This window comes from Suncus etruscus, chromosome 8 (genome assembly GCF_024139225.1).
Source record: "Suncus etruscus isolate mSunEtr1 chromosome 8, mSunEtr1.pri.cur, whole genome shotgun sequence".
Lineage (NCBI taxonomy): Eukaryota > Metazoa > Chordata > Mammalia > Eulipotyphla > Soricidae > Suncus > Suncus etruscus.
The window spans coordinates 6,579,212-6,603,108 of NC_064855.1; the positions used below are offsets into that span (position 1 = coordinate 6,579,212).

The 23,897-nt window shown below is 40.4% G+C and overlaps 1 protein-coding gene across 1 annotated transcript; it reads left to right on the forward strand.

The window, feature by feature from the left end:
* Positions 1–1,733: 1,733 nt before the first annotated feature.
* MMP27 (matrix metallopeptidase 27) lies at positions 1,734–12,245 on the forward strand. Its single transcript, XM_049778566.1, has 10 exons — positions 1,734–1,835; positions 3,417–3,652; positions 4,517–4,665; positions 4,761–4,889; positions 5,388–5,549; positions 5,919–6,036; positions 7,434–7,564; positions 9,297–9,456; positions 11,049–11,152; positions 12,022–12,245. Exons 1-10 carry the CDS (start codon positions 1,734–1,736, stop codon positions 12,243–12,245), a joined length of 1,515 nt encoding a protein of 504 aa, XP_049634523.1.
* The last annotated feature ends 11,652 nt before the right edge of the window (positions 12,246–23,897 follow it).

Below are 23,897 nucleotides of genomic sequence, written 5' to 3' on the forward strand. Positions count from 1 at the left end.
TATTTATATGTCTTCCTACAATTGAGGGGAAAAAAGTGGATGGGACCCAGGGGCCAAATGGTTTCAAAAGCATTGAATGAAAATAAAAAGTGGTCAGACCTAAATACCCAAACCAAAGTCAACAACAACAGAATCAAGAGACCTAAACTATAACAAATTATGCACAAAAGGAACCTGTTATACTGGCAGTCCAGGGGGCTAAAGGTGGAGGCATGGGATATATGCTGGGAACTATGGTGGAGGGAGGTCAACACTGGGGGATGGGAATTGCCCTAATTCATTATCACTATGTACGTGAAATATAACTGTGAAAGACTATAATTCGCATTGGTCTCAATTTTTTTTAAATAAAATTTCTTGAAAGATAGAACAATAGACTAGAGCACATGTTTTGCATGGCAGAAACTCATATTCAATTCCCAACACACTGACGTGCTGAACACTACCAGGACTGAACCCCTACCCCGCAAACAGAGAGCTGGGTGCAAGCCCTGAATGTCTCTGAAAACAGACAAAAACAAAATTCTTCAAATATGTCATATGAAAAACTACATTATTCCCAATTTACTTTACCAAACCAAAAAGTTAGTATGTATATCATTTCATTAATTCAACTATCATGAGAAGTATGACACCTGTTCTAGGTAGGTGCTGTGCTAAGGAAAGTGTGAAAGAGATGCACAAATAATGCACCACTATATCAATGTAATAAATGCAAAAGGCTGTGGAAGAATGGAGTTTTTTCCTTTGAACAATGGGGTCAATATCTGATTCTATTTTCTTCTAACCATTCTTATGATGTTGGTTTTACATGAGCAAAGATGAACATTTCATTTCAGAACATCTGGTAGTTGTGCTCACTAGTTATAATAAATGGTTGGCCAAGGTCTCATTTATTTTTGAAACAAAAGCAGTTCAAATAATATCAAGTATAATAAATACTTTTTTTAAAAAAACTGTCCTTTTTAAACTTTTCTGGCAAGTATATTGAAGTTTTGCTTGAGTATGAGAGATATAAGATGGTTCATTTTAAAATTTAAAAAACATTACTTTTTTATCTTACTTATGGTAAGTTTCTTTCTAAAGCAAAGCCTGGGTCAAGACTTTAGAGCAGTTATTTGATTTGGAACATGGTCTCAGGCTGCAAGAATGGGGTTGTCTGAGACAGGGAAAGAGGAAAAAAACAAAACAAAGATTTTTAGCAAGGACTCTATATGGGCAATGGGCTATATTTCAGAATATTCTTCATTTCAGACTCCTGAAGAGACTTAAGAACACCCTATTTAATTGTGGAACTCTCCAGGAATTATGAAGTCAACATGTACCTGTAAGGTGAAAGGTGATGTTATGGTGTCTCAATATCCTGGGAAGAAGGAAATACAACATACATGGATGTTTAAGGCTGGACTTTGTCAAAGGAAGGTGATATATATATAGCCTGTGAGCCACTACTGCAGCTCAACACATTGGGGACCACCGTGCCCTCCCCAAATGTCATTCAGCAACATAGAGTTATAATGAATAATGACTATATTTGCTAAACAATAGCAGATGATGATTGCAAAATCGAGCCAGCTTAGAAAGAGAAGAAAGTACACACAGCACGCTTCTGGCAAAGGGACATTTCTGTTGTTCATTAAGTAAGAGAAAATCACACCAAATCATGCCACGTTTCACAGGATTTTCCCAATTCTGTGGAAACAGAATCAGGCTTCCTTCAGCTGTGGAGAGGAATGGAGAGCTTCTTTCTCCTACCTTTGCTGTTTATACCATTTTCTTCTGCATTTCCTACAGACCAAAAGGTGGAAAATGAGGAGAGCATGAAATTCGCTCAGGTATGGTCTCGATAAATGTTATTAACAGCTATAAATAAAAGTTTTATTTTCTTCATTGCTTTCTAGGATCTGAAAATACAAAAAAAGAAAAGTCCTAAATTCTTGGTTTCCTTGAGAGAAGAGCTGCCTTCCATGTAAACTATAAGGAACTCTATGGATGGGTGGAGAATGAGGGAGGGAAAGGCAGGGGAAAAAAAAACATAACGAAGCAATGACCATGTAAAGAGATAGAACAGGGAGTGGGGTATAGAGTAGACCTACAAATAGAAGGAGGGAGGAAGAGTGAGAGGGAGGGAGGAATGGAGGAAAAGAGAGAGAGAGAGAGAGAGAGAGAGAGAGAGAGAGAAAGAGAGAGAGAGAGAGGAAACCAATAGGCTGACTCTGGAAACACACACTACCTGAGCATCTCTTTAGAAGTCAGTCCTGCTGTTTTGCACAGCAATCACCTATTCTTCCAGAATTAGTTTCAAGGAAGCTCCAAAATGAAAGTATCAACCAAAATATATAAACTATGGGAGAATTGAACAGAGAAGTCATTTTATTCTTTCCTGTAGAGGTGTGGGCTTTTACAGGTGGCATAGCCTGGTCAATTCTGGTCACAGAGAACTCAGCAAGGGAGAAGAATGAGTGAAAATTGGGAATAACAAGTGACTCTCTTGGTTTTCTTTCATTCTTACTCTCTTCTTCCCCCCGTTTTTTGTTTTTGTTTTTGTTTTGAGGCCACACTCAGTGACACTCAGGGGTTACTCCTGGCTATGCACTTAGAAATCGCTCCTGACTTGGGGGACCATATGGGACACCAGGGATCAAACTGTGGCCCATCCTAGGTCAGCTGCATGCAAAGCAAATGCCCTACCACTGCGCCAGCACTCTGGTCCCTCTTCTTCCCTTTTTTATACCCCTACTATCCAAAGAATCATGATGGTTTTGTTCTCTCATTATAAAAATATGCTCTTATTTAGTCTGAATGGTTTTGTTTTGGTTTGGGTTTGGTTTGGTTTTGGTTCCTGTACTTGAGCCAAAACCTGATGGTGCTCACGAATTACTACTGGCTCTGTGTTCAGGATCACTCCTGGTGAGGCTTAGGGCATCATATGAAGATGAAGCTATGTCAGCTACATGCACAATAAATGCCCTACTCACTGGTCTACTTCTTTGACCCCAATCTGAATGTTTTTACTTGGGTAGGGGGCACATCTAATGGTGCTCAGAAGCCACATCCAGTGGTGTTCAGGAGTTATTTCTTTCTCTGTCTCTGTGGATGGGTGGAGAATGAGGGAAGGAAAGGCAGGAGAAAAAAAACATAACTTGAAACAATGACCATGTAAAGAGATAGAGCAGGAGGTGGGGATAGAGTAGACTTGCAAATATAAGGAGGGAGGGAGGGTCAGAGGGAGGGAAGAAGGGAGGAAGGGAGAATGAGAGAGAGATCTACAAGAGAAGATCCACTATTGGTGGTGCTCAGGGTGCTCAGGGAAGTTAATTTGGTATTAGGGATCAAATTAGGGTAAGCAGCATACAAGGCAAGTTCCTTAACCTCTATACTGTCTCCCCTATCTGTCCTTTGTACCCTGTTGTCAGGCATATCTGAACCAGTTCTATTCTCTGGAACTACAAGGGAGTCACCTTGCTCAAAGTGAGAACACTCTCACAGATGGCAGAATTCAAGAAATGCAAGCATTCTTTGGACTGCCAGTGACCGGAGAACTGGACTCAAGCACCCTTGAGGTCATGAAGACCCCCAGATGTGGGGTGCCTGATGTGGGTCAGTTTGGCTACACTCTCCCAGGGTGGAGCAAATACAATCTCACCTACAGGTAATGCTTCTGCCCATCCATGCCCCAAATCCAAACACAAACATTATATCTGAAGAACGGGAACCATTAGAGTTTTACCAAACACCTCCTATGTACCTGGCACTTGATGGAATTCATCTATTTTCCCTCAGAGGAGATTGTGGCATAGACACTGTCATCATAAACAGAGAGAAAATTAGACAAACGTTGACCCACCATAGTCAAGGTCACAGACCTTTGTCAATAGGCTGACTCTGGCTGGCATGATCTGTCTTTTGCCCTCTGCATATAAGCTTGGAACCAGGACACACTCTGATTGCAGAATTGTGGAGGCATTGATGGGGCAAATAGAAGAGAAAATGGGCAGATGCTGGGTGAAGCCCAGCAAGTCATACTTGAGAAGTGTGGGCTAAGAGCCTTCCCATCTCAATGGATTTGGGAGGGGCAGGTTGTGCCCCTCTTCCTCCTAAGAAAGAAGGTTGATGGCTAATGAAGTGACTGTCATAAGTAAGGGACAGTGAACTGGAGACCCCCTACTGCTGCCCTTGAGTTTCTCCTTCATCCTATTTAGGAATTGAGACTAAAAGTTAAGATGTGGGATCCAAAGTAATGGTACAGCAAATGGCCAACCCAGGTTCAATCCTCAACATCCCAAATGGCCCCCAAATTTAAAAGGAGTGATTCCTGAACACAGAGCCAGGAGTAAGCCCTGAGCACTGCCAGGTGTGACCCCAAAACAAAAAAAAAATAGTAACAACAATAAAAACATATTAAAAGCTATTCTGCCATATGACTGATTAGAGAGAAATAAGCCTTTTCTTTTTCAGCATGTTGTATGTGCTGGCATGCGTAGCCAATAGCTAGTATCTTTTGTCCATTTTCAAGAATAGTCAACTATACTCCGGATATGGCACGAGCGGACGTGGATGAGGCCATCCAAAAAGGGTTGGAGGTGTGGAGCAAAGTCACTCCGCTAACGTTTACCAGGATTTCCAAGGGGATCGCAGACATCATGATTGCCTTCCGGACACGAGGTACATACACTTCTAGGTTCTCAGTGGGAGAAAGTGAATGACTGACTTCTGTTACAGGGGACACAACGGGGTTCATCCACACCCCTGTGTTTCAGTTCATGGCTGGTGTCCTCGATTCTTTGATGGCCCCTTGGGAGTCCTCGGTCATGCCTTTCCCCCTGGCCTGGGTCTCGGTGGAGACACTCACTTTGATGAGGATGAAAATTGGACCAAGGATACAACGGGTAAGCCCAATTTTCTTTACGAGCAATATTTTCTAATTCTGAAGAACTCCTGAAAATAGCAGCCATGCAACTTGTTGCTTTTACTGTCCAATTTCCCCCACCCAAACATTCCATGTTTTATGTTTTCCAAGATGACTCTAATAAAAGAATTCAATATCTTCAAATATCTTTAAATTGCTTCCACAAATGCCCTTATAAAATTGCTAATCCTGTTATAACTGAATCAAAAAATAGGAGGCCACACCAAAAATTGGTGACTTTAAAAAAAATACTGTCCATTTCTGATATATTATTTTTTTCCATCTGCTCATTCTGGGTAATAAATCTAAATGGTTAGTGTTCAAATACTCTCAGATAAAATGATGGTGCATAGTTCAAAGAATTATCTGCAAGTCTTATTCTTTTTCTTGGACTGATTATTACTCCCAGCTGTGAATATTTTGCTTTTAATTATCTCATGTGCTCATGGACTGCCCGGTTTTTGTTGTTATTGTTAAGGATTCAACTTATTTCTTGTGGCTGCTCATGAATTTGGTCACTCGTTAGGACTCTCACACTCCAATGATCAAACATCGCTGATGTTCCCAAATTATGTCTCTCTGGACCCTAGCAAATACCCACTCTCTCAAGATGATATCAATGGAATCCAGTCTATCTATGGTGAGCAACTCATAAATCTTTTTTGCTTTTTTTATGTCTTATTTGGAAGCCGCATCCAACAGTGCTCAGGTCTTACTCCTGGCTCTGTGCTCAAGCACTCCTGGTAGTGCTAAGGGGACCATATGGGATGCTGAGGATGGAAGCCAGGTCAGCTATATGCAAGGCAAGCACTCTGCCTGCTATACTCTCTCCAGACCTGCAAGTTGATAAATCTAAACATATACATAACTACACAGAAAGATTTCAGGAAGTTGAAAAATCACTTTGGGAAATAATCATGAAGAAAGCATTCAATGGGGTAAGATGTTCCTGCCAGTATATTTCCACATGTCCTCACCATTCACTATGCTGTCGCTTTTTTCATCAAAGGTCTACCTAAGTCACCTGCCAAGCCAAGGAGACCTCAAGTACCCCAGGTCTGTGACCCTAACATGGTCTTTGATGCTGTCACGACTTTTCGCAGAGAGTTCATGTTCTTTAAAGGCAGGTAAACCCACTCCCTAAACACTTCAACTTTCTATAAATATAAATCCTCTTTTCAAGGATTTAAGGGTACTGAGGGAGAGTGTATGTTTTTTTTTCTTTCATTTTATAACTACTTGTCCTATTAGGATGCTTTACTCATTGCATATATCGCTTGCTTGTTTGATTTTTCTAAATAATTTTTTTATATTTTAAAGAAGTTTTTAAATTTTCCATTGCATAAGAAGATGAAACAGCATTTGAGTCTACTTTCTGTGACTTTCTTCACTAAAATAATCCTAGTGAGCTTTTAGACTACCCTTATAGCATTTCAGGAGATAATGGTTAATTCCAGGAATTTTGTATAAGTTCATGTAACTGGAAATTGGCCAAGTTCTAAGTTTTTACACTCTGGAAAGCAGAAAAAGATTAAAATTAGATCTTTTTCCTACCTGAAGATAGCAACACAACAATGAAGTCTTAACTACAAGAGAAAATATTTTACTATGTGTAATTTATTTGACTTAAATTATGGTAAGGTATGTCAGTTATGCACACCAAAGCCACATTTTTTTTTGTTTTCTATAGAAATGATCCCTTAAAGTATAGTCTTCATTTTTTTTTTGTTTTCTTTTGAGCCACATTCAATGCTGCTCAGGACTTACTCCAGGCTCTGTACTCAGGAATCACTCCTGGGGAAATTATTTGGGGTGCTGGGATTGAACACAGATTGATCAAGAGCAAAGCTCTCCTGATGTAGTATCTCTCTGGTCCCCAAGACCACATTTTCCAATCAAAGCATTAGGACACACGTGACCTAACAGAATGACAGCAGTGATCAAATTCCTTCCATGAATAACTAGATAGCCCTGCAATCAAATTCTAATCTGCTATCACTGTCAAGATCTGAACAGCAGATGTTGAGACCAGATGTTGTCAGACACCAAGGAAGGCTGTAGTCTAGGAAGGGAAAAGTCATATGAGGATTTTTCAAGTCTCATACAGACACATAAAACTTTACAGCCAGAAAAAATATTTTGGCATGCCAATGACAGCACTTCTATCGAACAAGCACTGAAGTTCTTAGAATGCTTGATGTTGCCTTAGAATATTAGGTATTACTGATTTTGAAAAAGCAAAGCCACTGAAAACTTGGAACTATTTAGTTGATGATTTGTTACTCTAATACCAGAGACCGGTCAAAAAGGCAGGTCCTGGTCTTGGTAATGCAAGGTTAGAAGCTAAACTTACACCTAAACTTTTGGAGGTTCATTTGGTGCTCTTAAGTTACTTAAGAAAAACTACAAAACAATTAGGAAAAGAAAACAATTAGGAAAAGAAGACAAACCTAAATCTGCAGTGTTTCCTGGAATAGATCTAGGTTGTATGTGTAAAGTGGGTTTCTCTGTTTGCTTCATTCAGACATCTCTGGAGGATGTACCGTGATATCACCGATGTTGAATTTGAATTAATCTCTTCACTCTGGCCATCACTGCCAAATGACATTCAAGCTGCATATGAGAACCCCAAAGATAGCATCCTGGTTTTTAAAGGTAACGTTGCCCTCACGATGTTCTTCTTTCTCCAGATACCCTACTGGTCAGGAGATATGTTTATGTAAGAAATAGGATCTGCCAACAGGAGCCAAGCAAGCAGCATTCTGCTCTCACCTTTGGTTCCCGTCACCAAGACTAATTTTTTGTCACTATGACAATGAACACCACCTAGATTACACAATTCTACAGGAGCTGGTGAAATAGTATAGCTGGTAGGGTGCTTGCTTTGCAAAAGGCCAACCTGGGTGTGATTCCCAGCATCTCGTTTGGTTCCCAAACCACCAGGAGTGATTCCTGAGTGCAGAGCCAGGAGAAAGTCCTGAATACTGCCAAGTGTACGCCCCAAAAAAAAACAAAACAAATAAACCTATGCAATAAAAGCAGAAAAGTATTTTTCCAGTCAAATTAAAGGTATATGTATCTCTTTAACTAGGCTGCCAAATCTGGCAAATAAGAAACAGGGTGCTTTCGCTGGGGGGGGGGGGGGGGGTAACCTTGGGATATGGTGCCAGGTCCTAGAAACATTGGTGGCAAGCCTGAAGGAGGAACTTGGTGTCAGCAAAACACTAATATCATGGTGCTGTAAACTGAGGTGCCTCAATTTAACCAATTCATCAAAAGAACAAAACAGAGTACCTTGAATTTCATATATATATCATCAAATAATTTTTGTATCAGTATGCCCCTTAACAATATTTTGCAGACACATATAGCAAAAATAATCATTGTACATTTGAAATGCAACTGACAGTCAAAATTTAATCTCATGACCTCTGCTCTTCATTGAGGGGTGCTCAGAATATCAGAGGGTATCCCCACTGCTAATTCTTGGCTAACTGGGTCCACAGCTCATTGAAAGGGCCCAGGAGCACACCTGTTAGGTCTTGTGGTGCTGGGGAAGACTGGGCCATATCTGGGGGTGTTGGTGTGCTCCAGGATTATAGTTGGGGATTCTCTAGGGGACATGTGGTGCCAGAAAATGAAACTGGGTTGGGCACATGCTAGATATGCATCCTAATCACCCTCCTTTGTCCTGCACCCCCTCACCATGTTATATTTTATAAATAAACTGAGTAGGGTGTGTGTGTGTGTGTGTGTGTGAGAGAGAGAGAGAGAGAGAGAGAGAGAGAGAGAGAGAGACCACCCGGTCCCCTGGAAATGTATATTACATACTGATGTGATTAGACTGCTCTTCTTTGAGACTACTTGGAGGCTGAGAGTCATGTAAACATATCCAAACATACTTGACTCTTTAATCAGAGTTAGAAAAGCAGCCAATGCAGTGAATTTAATTGGCATGAGTAAGTCTACTATTAACTACAGATACATATTTTATTTTTGTTATTATATTCACGAGCTGAGCATCCAAAGTGATGAAAATAAATAAACATGAGATTACCAAATCTTAAAACATCAAAAACTGAGAATAAAGCAGCTAGTATTTTCATATTTCTTTTTTTTGGGTTTTTGTTTTTTGAGGGTTTTTTTTGGAGGGGCCACACCCGTTTGATGTTCAGGGGTTACTCCTGACTAAGCTCTCAGAAATTGCCCCTGGCTTGGGAGGACCATATGGGACTCCGGGGGATTGAACCACGGTCCTTCCTTGGCTAGCGCTTGCAAGGCAGACACCTTACCTCTAGCACCACCTCTCCGGCCCTGTATTTTCATACTTCTGAGAAGATTAGTTTCTCCTCAAAGAGCAGAAGATAATGGCTTTTCCCTGTCTTAGATGCTGCTTTCTGGATGATCAGAGGCTATGCTGTTTTGCCAGATTATCCCAGATCCATTCGTACACTCGGCTTCCCAAAATATGTGAAAAAAGTGGATGCAGCTCTCTGTGATCATGACACTAAAAAAACCTACTTCTTCGTAGGCATTTGGTGCTGGAGGTAAGTTTATAGACGACTATCCTATCTTATTGTGGTGAAAAATCAACAACCAGCAGCACTTTATTTTTTGTGCAATAAGTTCTTTATTTAAGCATCATGCTTACAAACATGTTATAATTGGGTTTCAGCCATAAATGCATACCCGCCCTCACCAGTGCAATTTTTCCACCACCATTGTTCCCCCATTTCCCTCCTCTCCCGATCCCCTGCTTTTCTTTGAGCTAGGCATTGTATTTACCTATCATTGTCATAGTATTTGTTGGTGTGGTTATTTTTCTAACTGAATTTACCACTCTTTGTGATAAGCTTCTTATCATGGGCTGGTCCTTCCAGCTCTCATCTCTATTGTCTCTGGATGTTACTATTATAGTGTTTTTTATTTTTCTTAAATCCCACAGATGAGTGAGACTATTCTGTACTTATCTCTCTCCTTCTGACTTATTTCACTTAGCATAATAGTCTCCAAATCTGTCCATGTATAAACAAATTTAGTGACTTCATTTCTTCTAACAGCTGCCTAGTATTCCATTGTAGAGATGTACCACCGTTTCTTTAGCCACTCATCTGTTGTTGGGCATCTGAGTTGTTTCCAGATTCTGGCTATTGTAAATAGTGTTTCTATGAACATAGGAGTGTAGAGGGCATTATTGTATTGTGTTTTTGTGGTCCTATGGTATATCCCTAAAAGTATTATCCAGCAGCACTTTAATAGGCAATAATAAAAGTAACTAACAATCTTCTGAAAGCAACTACCTTGAAGGAATCCTAAGCAGATAACATTCACCAAATCAAAGAGCATGCCACTGATCTATTTCCAACTTGTAATAGATAGATAGATAGATAGATAGATAGATAGATAGATAGATAGATAGATAGATAGATAGATAGATAGATAGATAGATAGATGACCAAATAGATTGCCAATGACAGAAAAATATAAGTTTAGTACTTACTTTAAACACTCTTTATAATAGATCACTCTGACAAATTATATGGCTATTTTCCTTCAGTAATTTTGGCTTTCAAGATACTAGAAGAGGAGAGGGTAGGTGGGAGAGAAACTAGGACACTGGCGGCAGGAAATGTGTACTGTACTGAAAACCAAAGTGTCTAAAAAGGAAAATAAAAAGGAAGAGAGATAGAGAAAGAAAGAGAGAGAGAGAGAAGAAAGAATGCCCAGAGACAGAAAGGGTAGAGGACATCAAGGAGGATAGAGGAAAATGGGACATTGGTGGCAGTTAATTGTGTACTGGTGAAGGTCATTGTACATTGTATGACTGTAACTCAATCATTAATAACTTTATCTGTAAAAAATGAATTATTAACAATCTTGTAATCAATTTTAAATAAAAACATTTAATAAATAACTTTTTTAAATAAAAAGTGTTTAAATAAAAAAGAAACAAGAAGAAAAGATATTTTAAAAAGATACTACAACAAAATATCTGCTATTTTTTTAACTATTGATTCAATTAGCTTTCCTCTACCAGGCCTACTTTTTCTGCACATGTATGCTTAATTTCAACTTGGGCAGTCAAAGAATTAAGCTTTCCAAAACACTTTCAGAAACCCTTTCTGATCCCTCTACCTAGGTATGATGAAGTGACCCAAACAATGGACAAAGGATACCCACAGAGAGTGATCAAACACTTTCCAGGGATTGGTCTCCGAGTTGATGCTGCTTTTTTCCATAAAGGTAATGCCAAGACTAATAGGTTATTTGGAGGAATTTATTCATTGTGAGATAAAACAAATAGATCCTAAGTTATTTCATTTTCATGTAATTTTACTGTTTTTGAGTACAGGTAATCATAAACTTTAACCCTCTGGGCATTATCACAACCTGAATCAATAGACCCTAAATTATATTTTGTTATTTTATTATTAATTCATGAAATAAAGGCAAAAGGGAAATTAGTTTATTTATTAGTGATCCAAATACTCTCCAAAAAATACCCCCCGAGACACACAGAGTTCTAACCATTTGAATGAAATGAACAGTGATGTTCAAACTACAATGCACGTATCTTGGACATTGTGTGAAAAATTAAAAACTCTGCAGCATAAGATTATCATACAATCCAGGATTCTATATTTTTAAAATAACCTTAAACAACTGAATGTACCAGTCAGCTACTGCATCTTCAAAAGCTGCAACCTCAGATCAAAGAGTCAGCATGAACCTAAAAGTGTTTGTAAGTGACACATATCTTATTCCCTGAAATATAACATAGAATCTCAAAACCAAACACAGAACCTTAAAACAAACAGGGAAATAAGGACACAGACCACAGAGGATTCTTCTTTCTAGACTCACTTTCTGAACACACAGTCTGGCTTCATAGGCAGTAAAGCCCTTTAAATTCAAGTTTTATCTACTAGCCTCTGCCTGGGATTATTAAAGAGTATTCATGAGACAATAATAAATAGGATATGTCTATATCACTGAACTTTTTTCTATTTATAATGTTCAATTATTTTTATTCTCTATTCCTAAATATGTGAAATATGGAACCATTGTTACAGTGGTGAATGATAAATAATCATAATTTTCTTTCTTTCTAGGATTCTTTTATTTCTTCTATCGATCAAAACAATTTGAATATGATCCTAAAGCAAAGAATGTTACCCGAGTAATGAAAACCAATTCATGGTTTCAGTGTAAAGAACCATTTTATATCAAGGAACACATACGTTCAGGAGGTATACAGGTGTCTTACTATAAGAAATTCAACTTGCTTGTTTTTAGTATTGTATATGTGCTAAAAGAAATCTACAGTAATCAATAAATTGATAAACCTAAAAATTAACCCAAGAAGTCTTAGAAAATTGAATAGTGCCTAATTGCCTGCTGAATAAAGATTCAAAAGTCTTCCCCCCCCCCCACTGAAATTATTTACATATCACTGTTCTACTTCAAATCTATTTTTTCTTTGCTCTTTGAAGTAGTAGCCGTATATCTTAAGTGTGAAATGTAAGGTGATTATTAAAGCAATCCTTAGCATTCTACTTTGTCTGAACCTTTGTGGCTGGAGACATTCAATGTACTACGTCCCCCACTCCCACCTTCTAAAATGTTCTTAGTCACTGAAAAACAGCACAGAATTGGCAGAGCAAAAATGCTATCTCTATTACTAATAGAGTTTATTTTGAAGAACGTATTTGTGGGCAAGTCAATTATAGAATGAGACTGTCACTCACAAATACAGGGAAGACTGAAAAGCACCCAGAATCCCCAAGGATGTGAGCTATGCAGAGCTCAAAAACCAGGAAAGAGGGTGGATCTACCATGCCTGGTTTCTGTCTCACACTCACCTCCCAAAGAGAGAAGTAAGAGCTTGAAGTGCTTAACTGCTACTTTGAAAGTGATTCCCCCAGTAATCCAGGAGCTAAGAGAAGGATGAATGAGTTCGATATATCCTGACATAGTCATGAAACTAGAGATATCCTCCGTGTATTTGGGATCCACATGCCTTTGCCCGACATCTTTCTTATAAAGTTTTTTGTCCTCTTACATGTAACCCAGTAATCAAACTCTCAAAAACTGCTTCCGAGAAAAATGAAAATATCCTCATAAAAAGTTATTTATAAACATTAGTAATAAATTTGTTTATGAAAACAAAGACCTGGCAGGGAGAAAAAAAACAAATGTCTCTCAATTGTTGAAGTGATAATAAAATCGCCACACATCTAGACAGAAATGGGAAAGCTCTTTAGCAAAGAAAAGGGCCCAATGACTGTGACACAAGGCAGGAAGTCAAAGGCAAGGACTGCAAGTGAAGCCCAGAGCCATGGTATAGCAGGGGAGGGAGGTGCTTGTAAATGTGCATTCAATCTCTGGCATCCCATATGGTTCCTTGAGCACCAACAGGAATAAGTCCTGAGCATCACTAGGTGTGTCTTAAAAATAAACAAAGAAACACAAAGCAAGAACTGTGAGCCTTTGATTCTATTTATATTTTTAAATGACAAAAGACATAAACATAATAACAAAGCAAGTTTCCAGTTGTCAAGGACCAGAAGGGAAGAAGGTGTTGACCACAAAGAAACAAGTCTGAGGGAAATAGTCCTTTGCTCATGAGTCGCCACTCCTAGTGGTGCTTGGGCGACATGCAGGGGAGTCCCAAAAACCAAATCCCGCTTTCTACATGCAGAGCTTTCTCTGAGCTTCCTCTCCAGTCCTGTGATGGAAATGTTCTAAGTTCCTTTTAAAACACCTATTTTTCTGTGTAGATGTATAGCAGTTGTGTTTAAATATATAGTCTGTTATGTGTTTTATTAATTTTATTTAAAGCATTGTGATTTACAATGTTATTTATATTTGAGTTTTAAACATATAATGCTTCACCACCAATTCCATCACCCAGTATCAACCTCCCTCCAGCAATGTTCCCAGAAACCATCCTATGGTTTCCCCCTGCCCCAGCCTCCCATCATAACAGGCACACTTTTAAGTCTGGTTGTCAAAGTTTGGGTCTTATAATTTTATTATTTTTGATTCAGTGGCTTGGATATTTAGTTCTGTCATTTCTTAACATCATCAATGCACCTGAGTTCCCTTGGTCCCTGTACCACTTTATTTTACATCTGTCTTTCTCCTCCTCCACTCAAATTCTCAAATTCTTTCCTTCTCACTATTCTCTGGAACCAAGAGTGTTCTAGAAAACCCTCATTGAAACCATTGCATTCATTCATGCAGTTATTCTAAATATCACATATAAGTAATATCATCCTATATTTATCCTCCTTCTAGCTTACTTCACTTAACACGCTATCTTCCAGTTGCATGCATGTTGCAGCAAATTGCATGATTATATCATTCTTTACAGTTATGTAGTATTCTATTGAATATATACCACATCTTTATGATCCACTCATCTGTTGTTGGACATCTAGGTTGATTCCTAGTTTTAGCTATTGTACTGAGTACTGCAATGAATAGCGGTGCGGTGTGCATCCATACTTTTGGGTCAGTGTTTTCCTGTCCTGGAGATAGATACCCAAAAGCAAGACTTCTGGGTCAAAAGGCAGCTCAATTCTGAACTTACTAAGAACCCTCCATACTGTTTTTGATATAAGTTAAACTAGACAACATTCCCACTAGCAGTGGATGAGAGTTCCTTTTTCACCACAACCCCACCAACACAAATTGTTCCTAATATTTTTTGATCGGTTGTCTGTTTTAAACACCCAATCAGTCTTCCATTTTCTTGTGAAAGGAGCTTAACAAAGTGTCAGATCTCCTACAGGAGAGAGCAGCAAAGAGTTCTTCCAGGATTCACAAGGCGTTTGAGTTCCACATCCTAGCTCCAAGGCTGGGTAAGGGTGTGAGGTCTGCGGTAAGGCTTTTTGGGCAGGCTGCCCAATTTCTCCTCTGATTAAATGCAGGGCATGGGCAAATTACTGGACCACTTTGTATCTCAGTTTCTCCTCTAGCCAAATGACAACTGTCACGGTTCCACGCTCAGAGCTGATGAGAATCTGAACAGTAACAGAGCATGTGGAGTCACTCACAGAAGCTGTAGGTCATGCTCTCAAAGTGTGAGTCATCGTTATTCCCAACAGCAAGTTATGTACTTTTTTCCAAACCAAACAAACAAGAAGATAAACTGGGAAGAAAAAAACTAAGTTTCCAGAAATTGGAGTAAAATATGACCTGATTCTTTGATGGCTGCACCATATACTTAGTGGAATCCAACAACACAAGACAACATACCGTATTCAGTCTCCTTATTCTCTTCTGCTTCTCGAAAGGGCTTGTGACTAGGTCTTGGAAGAAGGGAACAGCTTCCAGACAAGCGCCAACAAGATGGTTTTATTCCTTCTGGAGAGCGGAAATACTAGGACAAAGTGGAGATGAGTCTGTCCAGAGAGAAGGCCTCTGCCTGGGAACAGAGGGAAACTCACCCTACACTATCCATTGTTCACCCTGGGTGGACTCTTCTCACACAGTCACCTGAATGAATCATTTGTTCTAGAAGAAAATGTGTGAGGTTTTTTTTTCACCCCTGGGTGTGCCCCTTGGCCCTGAGCCCACTGGGCAGAGGCGACATCATCTCCAGGCCAGAGCACGGAAGTGTCTGCCTGCTTGGCAGGGCATCACAAGAGCGGCAGACACCATCCAAAAATAAAAGTCCTATTCTGGAAGTGAGGGGTTATAAAGTTATTTTATTTTAGTTTCTGGACCACACTCAGTGGTGCTCAACACTATGTGTCCAGGGATCGATCATTCCTGACAGAGCTGGGGGCTAAATGCAGTGCCAGGAATCAAACCTTGGTAGGCTCTGAGCAAGCCAAGCATTTCTCCACACCCTGTAATCCCTCCACACCCTAAAAGTTCTTTTTAAATTGATTGTATGTTTTGCTTTGTTTTTTAGCTTCTCTTTTAAATTAAAATATATATACATATATATATTCATTGAGGCTCTGTTATTTACAGTACTGTTAATGAAGGTTTTCCTCACACTATACACATCGAAATTTACCTCCCACCCTCTCCCAAGGGCCCCAAAACCCCTCCCTTTCAGTCCCCCACCACCAGCTCAACTGTGTGGATCTGTTCTCCAGTTATTAAACGTATATGCTTAGGCTAAAGTTTATTCCCTAGTTTGTCACACATATAAAAAAAATTTTAAAACTAAGATCACTAGTTTAACTGTAGCATAAATGGTTGTAAAAGTCATACATTTCAAATATAAATTCATTCACTACTTAGATACTATAATCTGAAGTTTCCACGGGGAAATAAAAATATTGTTAGTAGTCTTGTTAGTAATAACTTAGAAACTTATTTCTAGGAAAGAAGGAAAATATAAACAAGACAAAGAACAGTAAATTTAGAAATTTCTTATTGTAGATGTTTTCAGACAGTAAATGTTCTAACCTCTATCACTTCTTTTGTATTTCTTGCTAAGTTGTCAAATTGCAAAATTGCTTGATTTGTCAAACCAAGAAATATACCTCAAGAAAAATACCTCAAGAAAAATACCTCAGAAAACATGTGATTCTTCCAATAAAAGTGACCCTTCAAGGAGTTTTGCATCAGCAATTGGTTAAGACAACTTTCTCCTAAGATACAACCTAATGCTTTTCAAACAACGCATATATTGGCTTTGGGATTTATTGGTCTTATTCAGACAGTATGTAGCTATTCAGGACTGCTGTAAGGTGATAGATTCTAGGGGTTGGAGAGATAGTGCAGAGATTAAGGTACTTGCCTTGCACCCTTCAACCCAGGTTTCCAACCCCTGGCACTTCATATGGTCTCTTAAGCATTACAGGCAACACTCCTGAGCATGGTCAGGTTAAGAGTAGCCCCGGAGCACCCCCGAGGATGGCCCAAACCCCTGGCTGTTAAAAAATAATGAAGTCACACACAATATAACCAGCATGTATTGAGAGTTTCGTATGTATGAGGGTCGCTGTTTTAGAATCCAGGGCTACAGTATTGGAACAGCTTTTGTGAATCCTATAATCCATTCAAGAAGGAGAAATCACAAATCAAAATCCTCTAAGTATTTAGAGTTTTGAAGTTGAAAGCTCTGAGGAAAAGACAGACCAGAGCTGAGCAGAGATGCTGCTGCATTTGTTCCACCACAACGTGGAGGGTGCTGCCCCCTGCAGGTTTAACAAGGCCTCTGCACTGGCCCGGGCCAATCACTATAGGGAAGGAGGACCGTAGTCTCCATCCTGGAGCATTTTCTTACAAAGAAGGAAGGAGGGCTAGGCAAGCTATCTGGCTTGGCCAAGGCCACATGCTAGATACTAGGCTCCAATTTCTATCTCACACGTTCATATTCTCCATCTTTGCCAGAAATACAAATACTTTATCAAGTTAAACTCATCACTTTGCAAGAATTACAATTAATGCATCAAGTCCTAAACTCATCCCCACTCAAAACAGCACTTGGTTTTCTCCCATGCATTGATTTGTTTGCCTATTGGGACCTGACTCTTGTTCACACCCAAATTTTCAGCACCACCCACCAGGCTCTATTGCACTGTTTCCTGGTTCTTCTGCAATAAATTTCAGCAAAGTTCTAATTTCACTATTGCTGTGGCTTGTTTTCTCAATGTGTATGGTGTGGGGGAAAAAAGAAGAGAGCACATTCTCCATGAAGCAACACACACACACGCAGTAACACACAAGAGGAAGTAGGGCGAGCCACACCCATAATGTTTGCACCCCACGAAGCTGAGAGAGCTGGAGCACTCCTTATTCCAAAGTAATATAAATGACTGAAAATACTGGCTTTGCAAGTTGTTTGCACGAAACAGCCTAGATGAATAGTAGCAATTGTGCAGATTGGAAATCTGCATCTCACTCTAAACAAGCTAAATTTATTTTAAAAATAATTTTAAAAAAGCAAAGTACAAAACTAACAACAAAGCTGAAATTCTGCTTAGATACTCTAGCGGTGGTGTTCTTATTCCAATTTTCTCTGTATAACAGTTTCCACCTCTGTCATTTGACTTTAGTTTATTATTGATCATTGTTTGAGTCTTAACTGATATGGTTCTTAAATGCAGGAACCAGGGCTGAGGCACCTTGGATGTGCATCTCTCTATTCGCTAGACTCTCTAATCCCAGGATGTTTCAAGGTGTAAGAGTTCAAGTCTGTATCCACAAGGCCATATTAAAGGCCTATTTCTGTATAGGCCTATTCCCTATACATCTTCCCTAAGACACAGCCTCAGATACTCAATGGTGGTTTGAAGAATATGCAAGTCTAAGGCAGCATTTTGCATAACTTAAAGGGGAACACTCAAAAAATTTTAAAGATATAGCCCCCACATGGCATTCCTGTCATTACCCTCAGAGTGGGCCTGATGTGGAAGCGGCATCCACAGTTGTGGTATCTACAGAAAGGGTGAATCTGGGTGCTTGGGCCACCCAGGGCTTCTGCAGGCTGAGTCACTCCTCGGGGCATCCAGTGCAGGGGACAGTGCTAAGCTCTCTCAGATGGGCCTTCCAACTCTCCCCTGATCCTGGATGTCCTCTGGGATCCAGGCACAATCCAAGTCATGCCCTGACCTCCCTCATGCAGTCACCCCTCATTTCTCCCAGCCTGCCTGTCATTTGGGGGCTCCTGTCTACAAAACAGCAGCAACCAGACTTTCCCTAAGGCTCCCTGAGAAGCAGCCACTCCATATTAAAGAAAAGCGGGTGCCTCCTCTGGAGGTGAGGCAGTGAGCACTGGGCAGAGGGGTGAAAGCCAGCAGGGCACTAGGTCTCAGGGATCTGTTTGAAGCTTCTTTCAATCTAAAAAAAAAATCATAGTTAAGAAGCTACCAGTAGGGGCCGGCGAGATAGCATGGAGGTAAAGTGTTTGCCTTGCATGCAAAAGGACAGTGGTTCGAATCCCAGCATCCCATATGGTCCCCCCAGCCTGCCAGAAGCGATTTTTGAGCATAGAGCCAGGAGTAACCCCTGAGCTGCTGGGTGTGACCCAAAAACCAAAAAAATAAAAAAGAAGCTACCAGTAGAGCAAAACTAGTCTAGGCAGAAGAGATTTTGGGGAAACCTAGAGAATAAATACTTCTATTGATGACACAGGAACAAATGGCCTTGAATTGGGAAAATTGGAGCTTGTGGTTACTGACGAGACCCAGATAGAGAAATGATCTGACATGAAGATATGAAGCCACCATGTATTAAGTACCTAAGAGTATGACCAACTGGAGAGAACCCCCAGAGGAAACATTCAAAGTCAAATGTTTACAGTATGTGGCCTGGGCCACAGAGAACCCACCTCCTGGCCCTCCTGGGTCCCCATAAAAGTATTATTCACATCTGCTCACTACAGGTCCTGGCCTACTGCAGACCATCTAATTCTAGAAAGATTTTAATCCAAACATGATTGATCTGGGACATCTCACCCTTATTCCTAGTTTTGTGCATTTCCTTTATAATGAAATCATGTTGTTTAGGATTTGCTGGTGTCCAAAAGGAACTAGTTCCTTGGACCAGTAACAGAGCACAAGCCCTGGATATGTGAGGCCCTTGTGTTACTCAGCACTTGCATTGCCTGGGCTGCATCGTCCTCTACCACTGGATGTGGCCCCTATTTAAAAAGCAACTATCATATTTTCCATTGCATAAGACGACCCTTCAACCCCTGAAAAACTTCCTAAAAGTCTTAAAATTAAGTTACTGCTTAAAAGTAAGAGGGGGGCGGATCACTTGTCCCTGAAGCTGGAATAAGTTTCAGCATGCCGTATACCAGCATATAAAACGACTCCCGACTTTTAGAAAGTTTTTCATGGGTTGAAGGGTCGTTTTATACGCTGGAAAATTCAGTAGTTCCTTGAGTCTAGTGCCAGAGCCTCCAGGAGAGATAGTGTGTCTCGGGCCTGTCCTCAGACAAACACATTCTGTCACAGAAAAGCCTTAAGACTTTATAAAATTGAATTCACCTATATACACCTTCATATTTAAAACAAGTATTATAAAAGTACAACTCTTTACAGAGATGCTATGAAGAAGATTCATAGAAAATGCCAGTTGATTTCAAAGAAATGGTATCTTCTTCCATAAAAATAATTTAAGAGCTATTTAGAGAGAATTGTTGCTTTCCCTTAGATTTCTTTAAAGTGAAAATTGAGTCAAATTTAAAAGTAATTTGATGATGATGAAGAATGGAGTTTGAGCTCCCCCATTTCCTGGCTAGCAGATCCCATGTTTCACTTGGCCACTAGATGGCAAGTAGTCATGAAAGCATGTGTGCTCCAGAAAAGAAAAATCGCCAGATTTTTGAGCTTTACCAAGTGATAACAGGTCCGGTGTGGCACCAACAGGGATGCTTCAAAGAGAGTCTGTTCCCAAAAGTGGAAAGTCTGAATCACACAGAAGTTCTAACCTTAGTTTCTGGAGAAGCCTCCATATTGTTTCCCATAGAGAAGCAACCAGAGGACGCTCCCACCAGCAATGAGTGAGGGGGTTCTCTAAAGCACATCCCCACCCACTGCAGATGTTTCCAGACTTTTCAGTACACGCCATTCTCACTGGTGCGAGATGTCTCACTGTCATTTTGACTTGCCTTTCCCTGATAATAAGCGATGATGAATGCTTTCTCATGTGCTATTTGTTGTTGGTATGTTTCTCCCCACTTCTCACTTTTTGATGAAGTTGTTCTATTTTTAATGCTTTATCTGTCTTGACTATGAGCTCTGTATCTGATTACTCTGTGCAATTTTTTCTCCCTCTCAGTGAGTTTTGGGGATTTTTTTAGCCTCAGTTGTTATGGGTTTTATTTTGGTTTCGTTTGGTTTGGGTTTTTTGCCATGGAAAAACTGTCATCCATCCCCCAAAACATGTATTTTAAAAGACAGACATATACCTATGCTCATTGTAGGCTTTCTTTTTTTTTTTCAATGGCCAAGATATGGAAACAACCTCATATCCAGTGACAGATGAAGGGATCAAGAAATTGTGACCTCAGGGGCTGGAGCAGTGGCACTAGAGGTAAGGCATCTGCCTTGCAAACACTAGCGTAGGACAAAACTTGGTTGATCCCTTGGCATCCCACATGGTCCCCCAATCCAGGAACGATTTCTGAGTACATAGCCAGGAGTAACTCCTGAGTGTCACATGGGTGTGGCAAAAAAAATAAATAAAGGGAAAGAAATTGTGATCTCAAATAGTGGAGTAGTGCAGTAAGGGTAGAGAAGGGACCACTAAAATAATGATACCTGGAACTGATCACTCTGGTCTGGTGAATGGAGTGTTGAATAACTGGATGTTGAACAGAGATAACGTGATATGCACAGTGGCCTTGATTAACAATAGTGCAAACCATAGTATCTAAAAGTGAAAAGGGGGAGGAAAGAAGGGAGAAGGGAGTGAGGTATAGGTGTAGGGAGAAGGGAGTGAGGCAGGTGGAGGAGTGGAAGGGAAACTGGGGACATGAGTGGTGGGAAATGTTCATAGTGAAGGGTGGTGTACATAGTAAGATTAAAATTTGATTCATGGGGGGGCCAGGCGGTGGCGCTAAAGGTAAGGTGCCTGCCTTGCCAGCACTAGCCTAGGACGGACCGCGGTTCGATCCCCCGGTGTCCCATATGGTCCCCCAAGCCGGGAGCAACTTCTGAGCGTATAGCCAGGAGTAACCCCTGAGCGTACAAACTGGGTGTGGCCCAAAAACCAAAAAAAAAAAATTTGATTCATGAACAAGTTTGTAACCATGGTGTTTAAATAAAAGAAAAAAAAAGAAAGAATTACTCCCTAGGCAGGCTCAGGGGTCCATATGGGATGCCAGAGATTGAATCCGGGTTGGCTGTGTGAAATCTAAGTACCCGCTATACTATTTCTCCAGCACTCATATGCTTTTTCTTTTTTATAAAATGATGATTGCTTTCCCTGCTTTGAAAATTTGAAATTAGATAACATTAATATGATAGACAATTATGATTTATATTTAAGAAAAGAAATTGTTGGGGGCCGGTGAGGTGGCGCTAGAGGTAAGGTGTCTGCCTTGCAAGCGCTAGCCAAGGAAGGACCGTGGTTCGATCCCCCGACATCCCATATGGGGACAATTTCTCGAGCACTTATCAGGTGTAACCCCTGAGCATCAAACGGGTGTGGGCCCCCCAAGAAAAAGAAAAGAAAAGAAATTGTGGCCTGGCACTGGGGCCTCAGCTCATCATCCACTTATCAAAGTGGGCCAGAGCAACTGGGGTCCCCACACATCACAGGAGAACCTGATGACTGCCCCTCTCAACCTCCACCCCCTCTTCTGCCCACAGGACACCAAGGGATCCTAGAAATTTTCAGCTAAAAAAAAAATGATAAAGTAGGTGGCCTTCTTATTTATTATTATTAACTGTATTATTCTTATTAACTGTATTTGTTTTGTCTTTGTTTAGGAGAGATAATTCAGGGTATTCAAAACACAATGCAAACCTACCACACATTTTCTTTTTCCTGTCAGTGCTGGTAAAAAAAAAAATGGCATGTTGAATTTTATCATGATAGAATAAAAGAATAGGGGCTGCAGAGAAGAGTCAGGGACACAGACCATGCCTGCATTCAGAACCCTGGATTTGATCACCAGCACCACTAAAGTGGCCCTCAAGTATTGTGCCAGGAGTAGCCCCTGAGTACAGTCAGGTGTGTCCCCCCAAAAACACCCTTATAAACAAAAGCAATCTTTTTTTTTTTTCATTTTTATTACCCAGGGTCACCTTTGATTAGCAAACCAACTTTATTTTTCTTTTTTTTAAATATCTTTGTTTAAACACCTTGATTACAAATCTGATTGTAGTTGGGTTTCAATCATGTAAAGAACACCCACAAACAAAAGCAATTTTACAGTTTTTTATTCCAGGGAGTAGGCAGCCATCAATTACATGCTAATTTGAGGGAGTGGGAATGTCTGGAATTTTGTTATGAACATGAGGAAAATCTCTCTCTCTCTCTCTCTCTCTCTCTCTCTCTCCTTCTCTCTCTCTCTCTTCTCTCTCTCTCTCTCTCTCTCTCTCTCTCTCTCTCTCTCTCCCTCCCACCACACTGGAGCCTGGATGAAAAGAATTGGCCAGTAGCCCTTTACCATCTCATCAGCTTCTGTCACCCACACCATTGCCTTCCTAGACATGAGAAAAACCTGGTTTCCCCCAGAAAAAATACGGGTTCACATGTGACAGGGGGTGGCCAAGAAAAAGTTCAATGGCACCCAATGATAATTATATCCCCCTAAATCACTCATAAGATGGCCCTAGTTGGCAGTCTTGGATACTGGGGGGGGGGGTTTCCCCATCTTATTGCCAACAAACTGAAGTGGAGTGATGAGGAAAGAGAAAGGTGACTGGGATGCTGGCAGCTCGGGAGATGCACAGAGCCAGGGAGCAGGACAGCCAGAGAAAGGCCGAGCCACGGTGCTTGCTGAGCGCTCAGGTAAACATTGGAGGACACGGAGGCTGCAGCTGCAGACACTCTCAGAGCCCGGCCAGTAAACACTGTTTAGGGTGATGACCTGAGCGTTGGGCCCCAAACCAGCAGTTAGCCCATCAGTGGGCCAGCAGGATGCTGCTAAGTACTTAGCGGGGTTCCCGTATGTGTCTATTTTCCTGCTCCAACACATACTTAAGACAGATGCCAGGTTGTGGCCCAGAATCTCTTTGCTGACTATTTATCTGGACTGAGCTGCTCACATGGGTGAAACTTCTAGTTATTTGGAGGATTAAAAATGAAATCCTTCTATTGATTCACCTCCCTCCCTGTAATTGTTCCAATTTTTTTTCTGGTTTAGAAAAGAAAATCAGAAAACAAAGACACAAGAACTGTCCTTTCATCATAACACTAAGAATGGTTTTCAGAAAATATCTGAAATACCACACCAAAAAAAAAAAAAAATCAAGCAAGCAAGCAGGAAGCTTCAACTGTTCTGCTCGAGAGAATGCAAACAAGTTGGTTTGGTTGGGCATCCAATAAAATAACTCAAGAG

Excerpts from the sequence above, each read along its gene's own strand:
- MMP27 (XM_049778566.1), top strand. The coding sequence starts at position 1,734 with ATGGAGAGCTTCTTTCTCCTACCTTTGCTGTTTATACCATTTTCTTCT. Across the intron at positions 7,565-9,296 it reads TAGCATCCTGGTTTTTAAAG|ATGCTGCTTTCTGGATGATC; the intron begins GTAACGTTGCCC and ends TCCCTGTCTTAG. Across the intron at positions 9,457-11,048 it reads GTAGGCATTTGGTGCTGGAG|GTATGATGAAGTGACCCAAA; the intron begins GTAAGTTTATAG and ends CCCTCTACCTAG.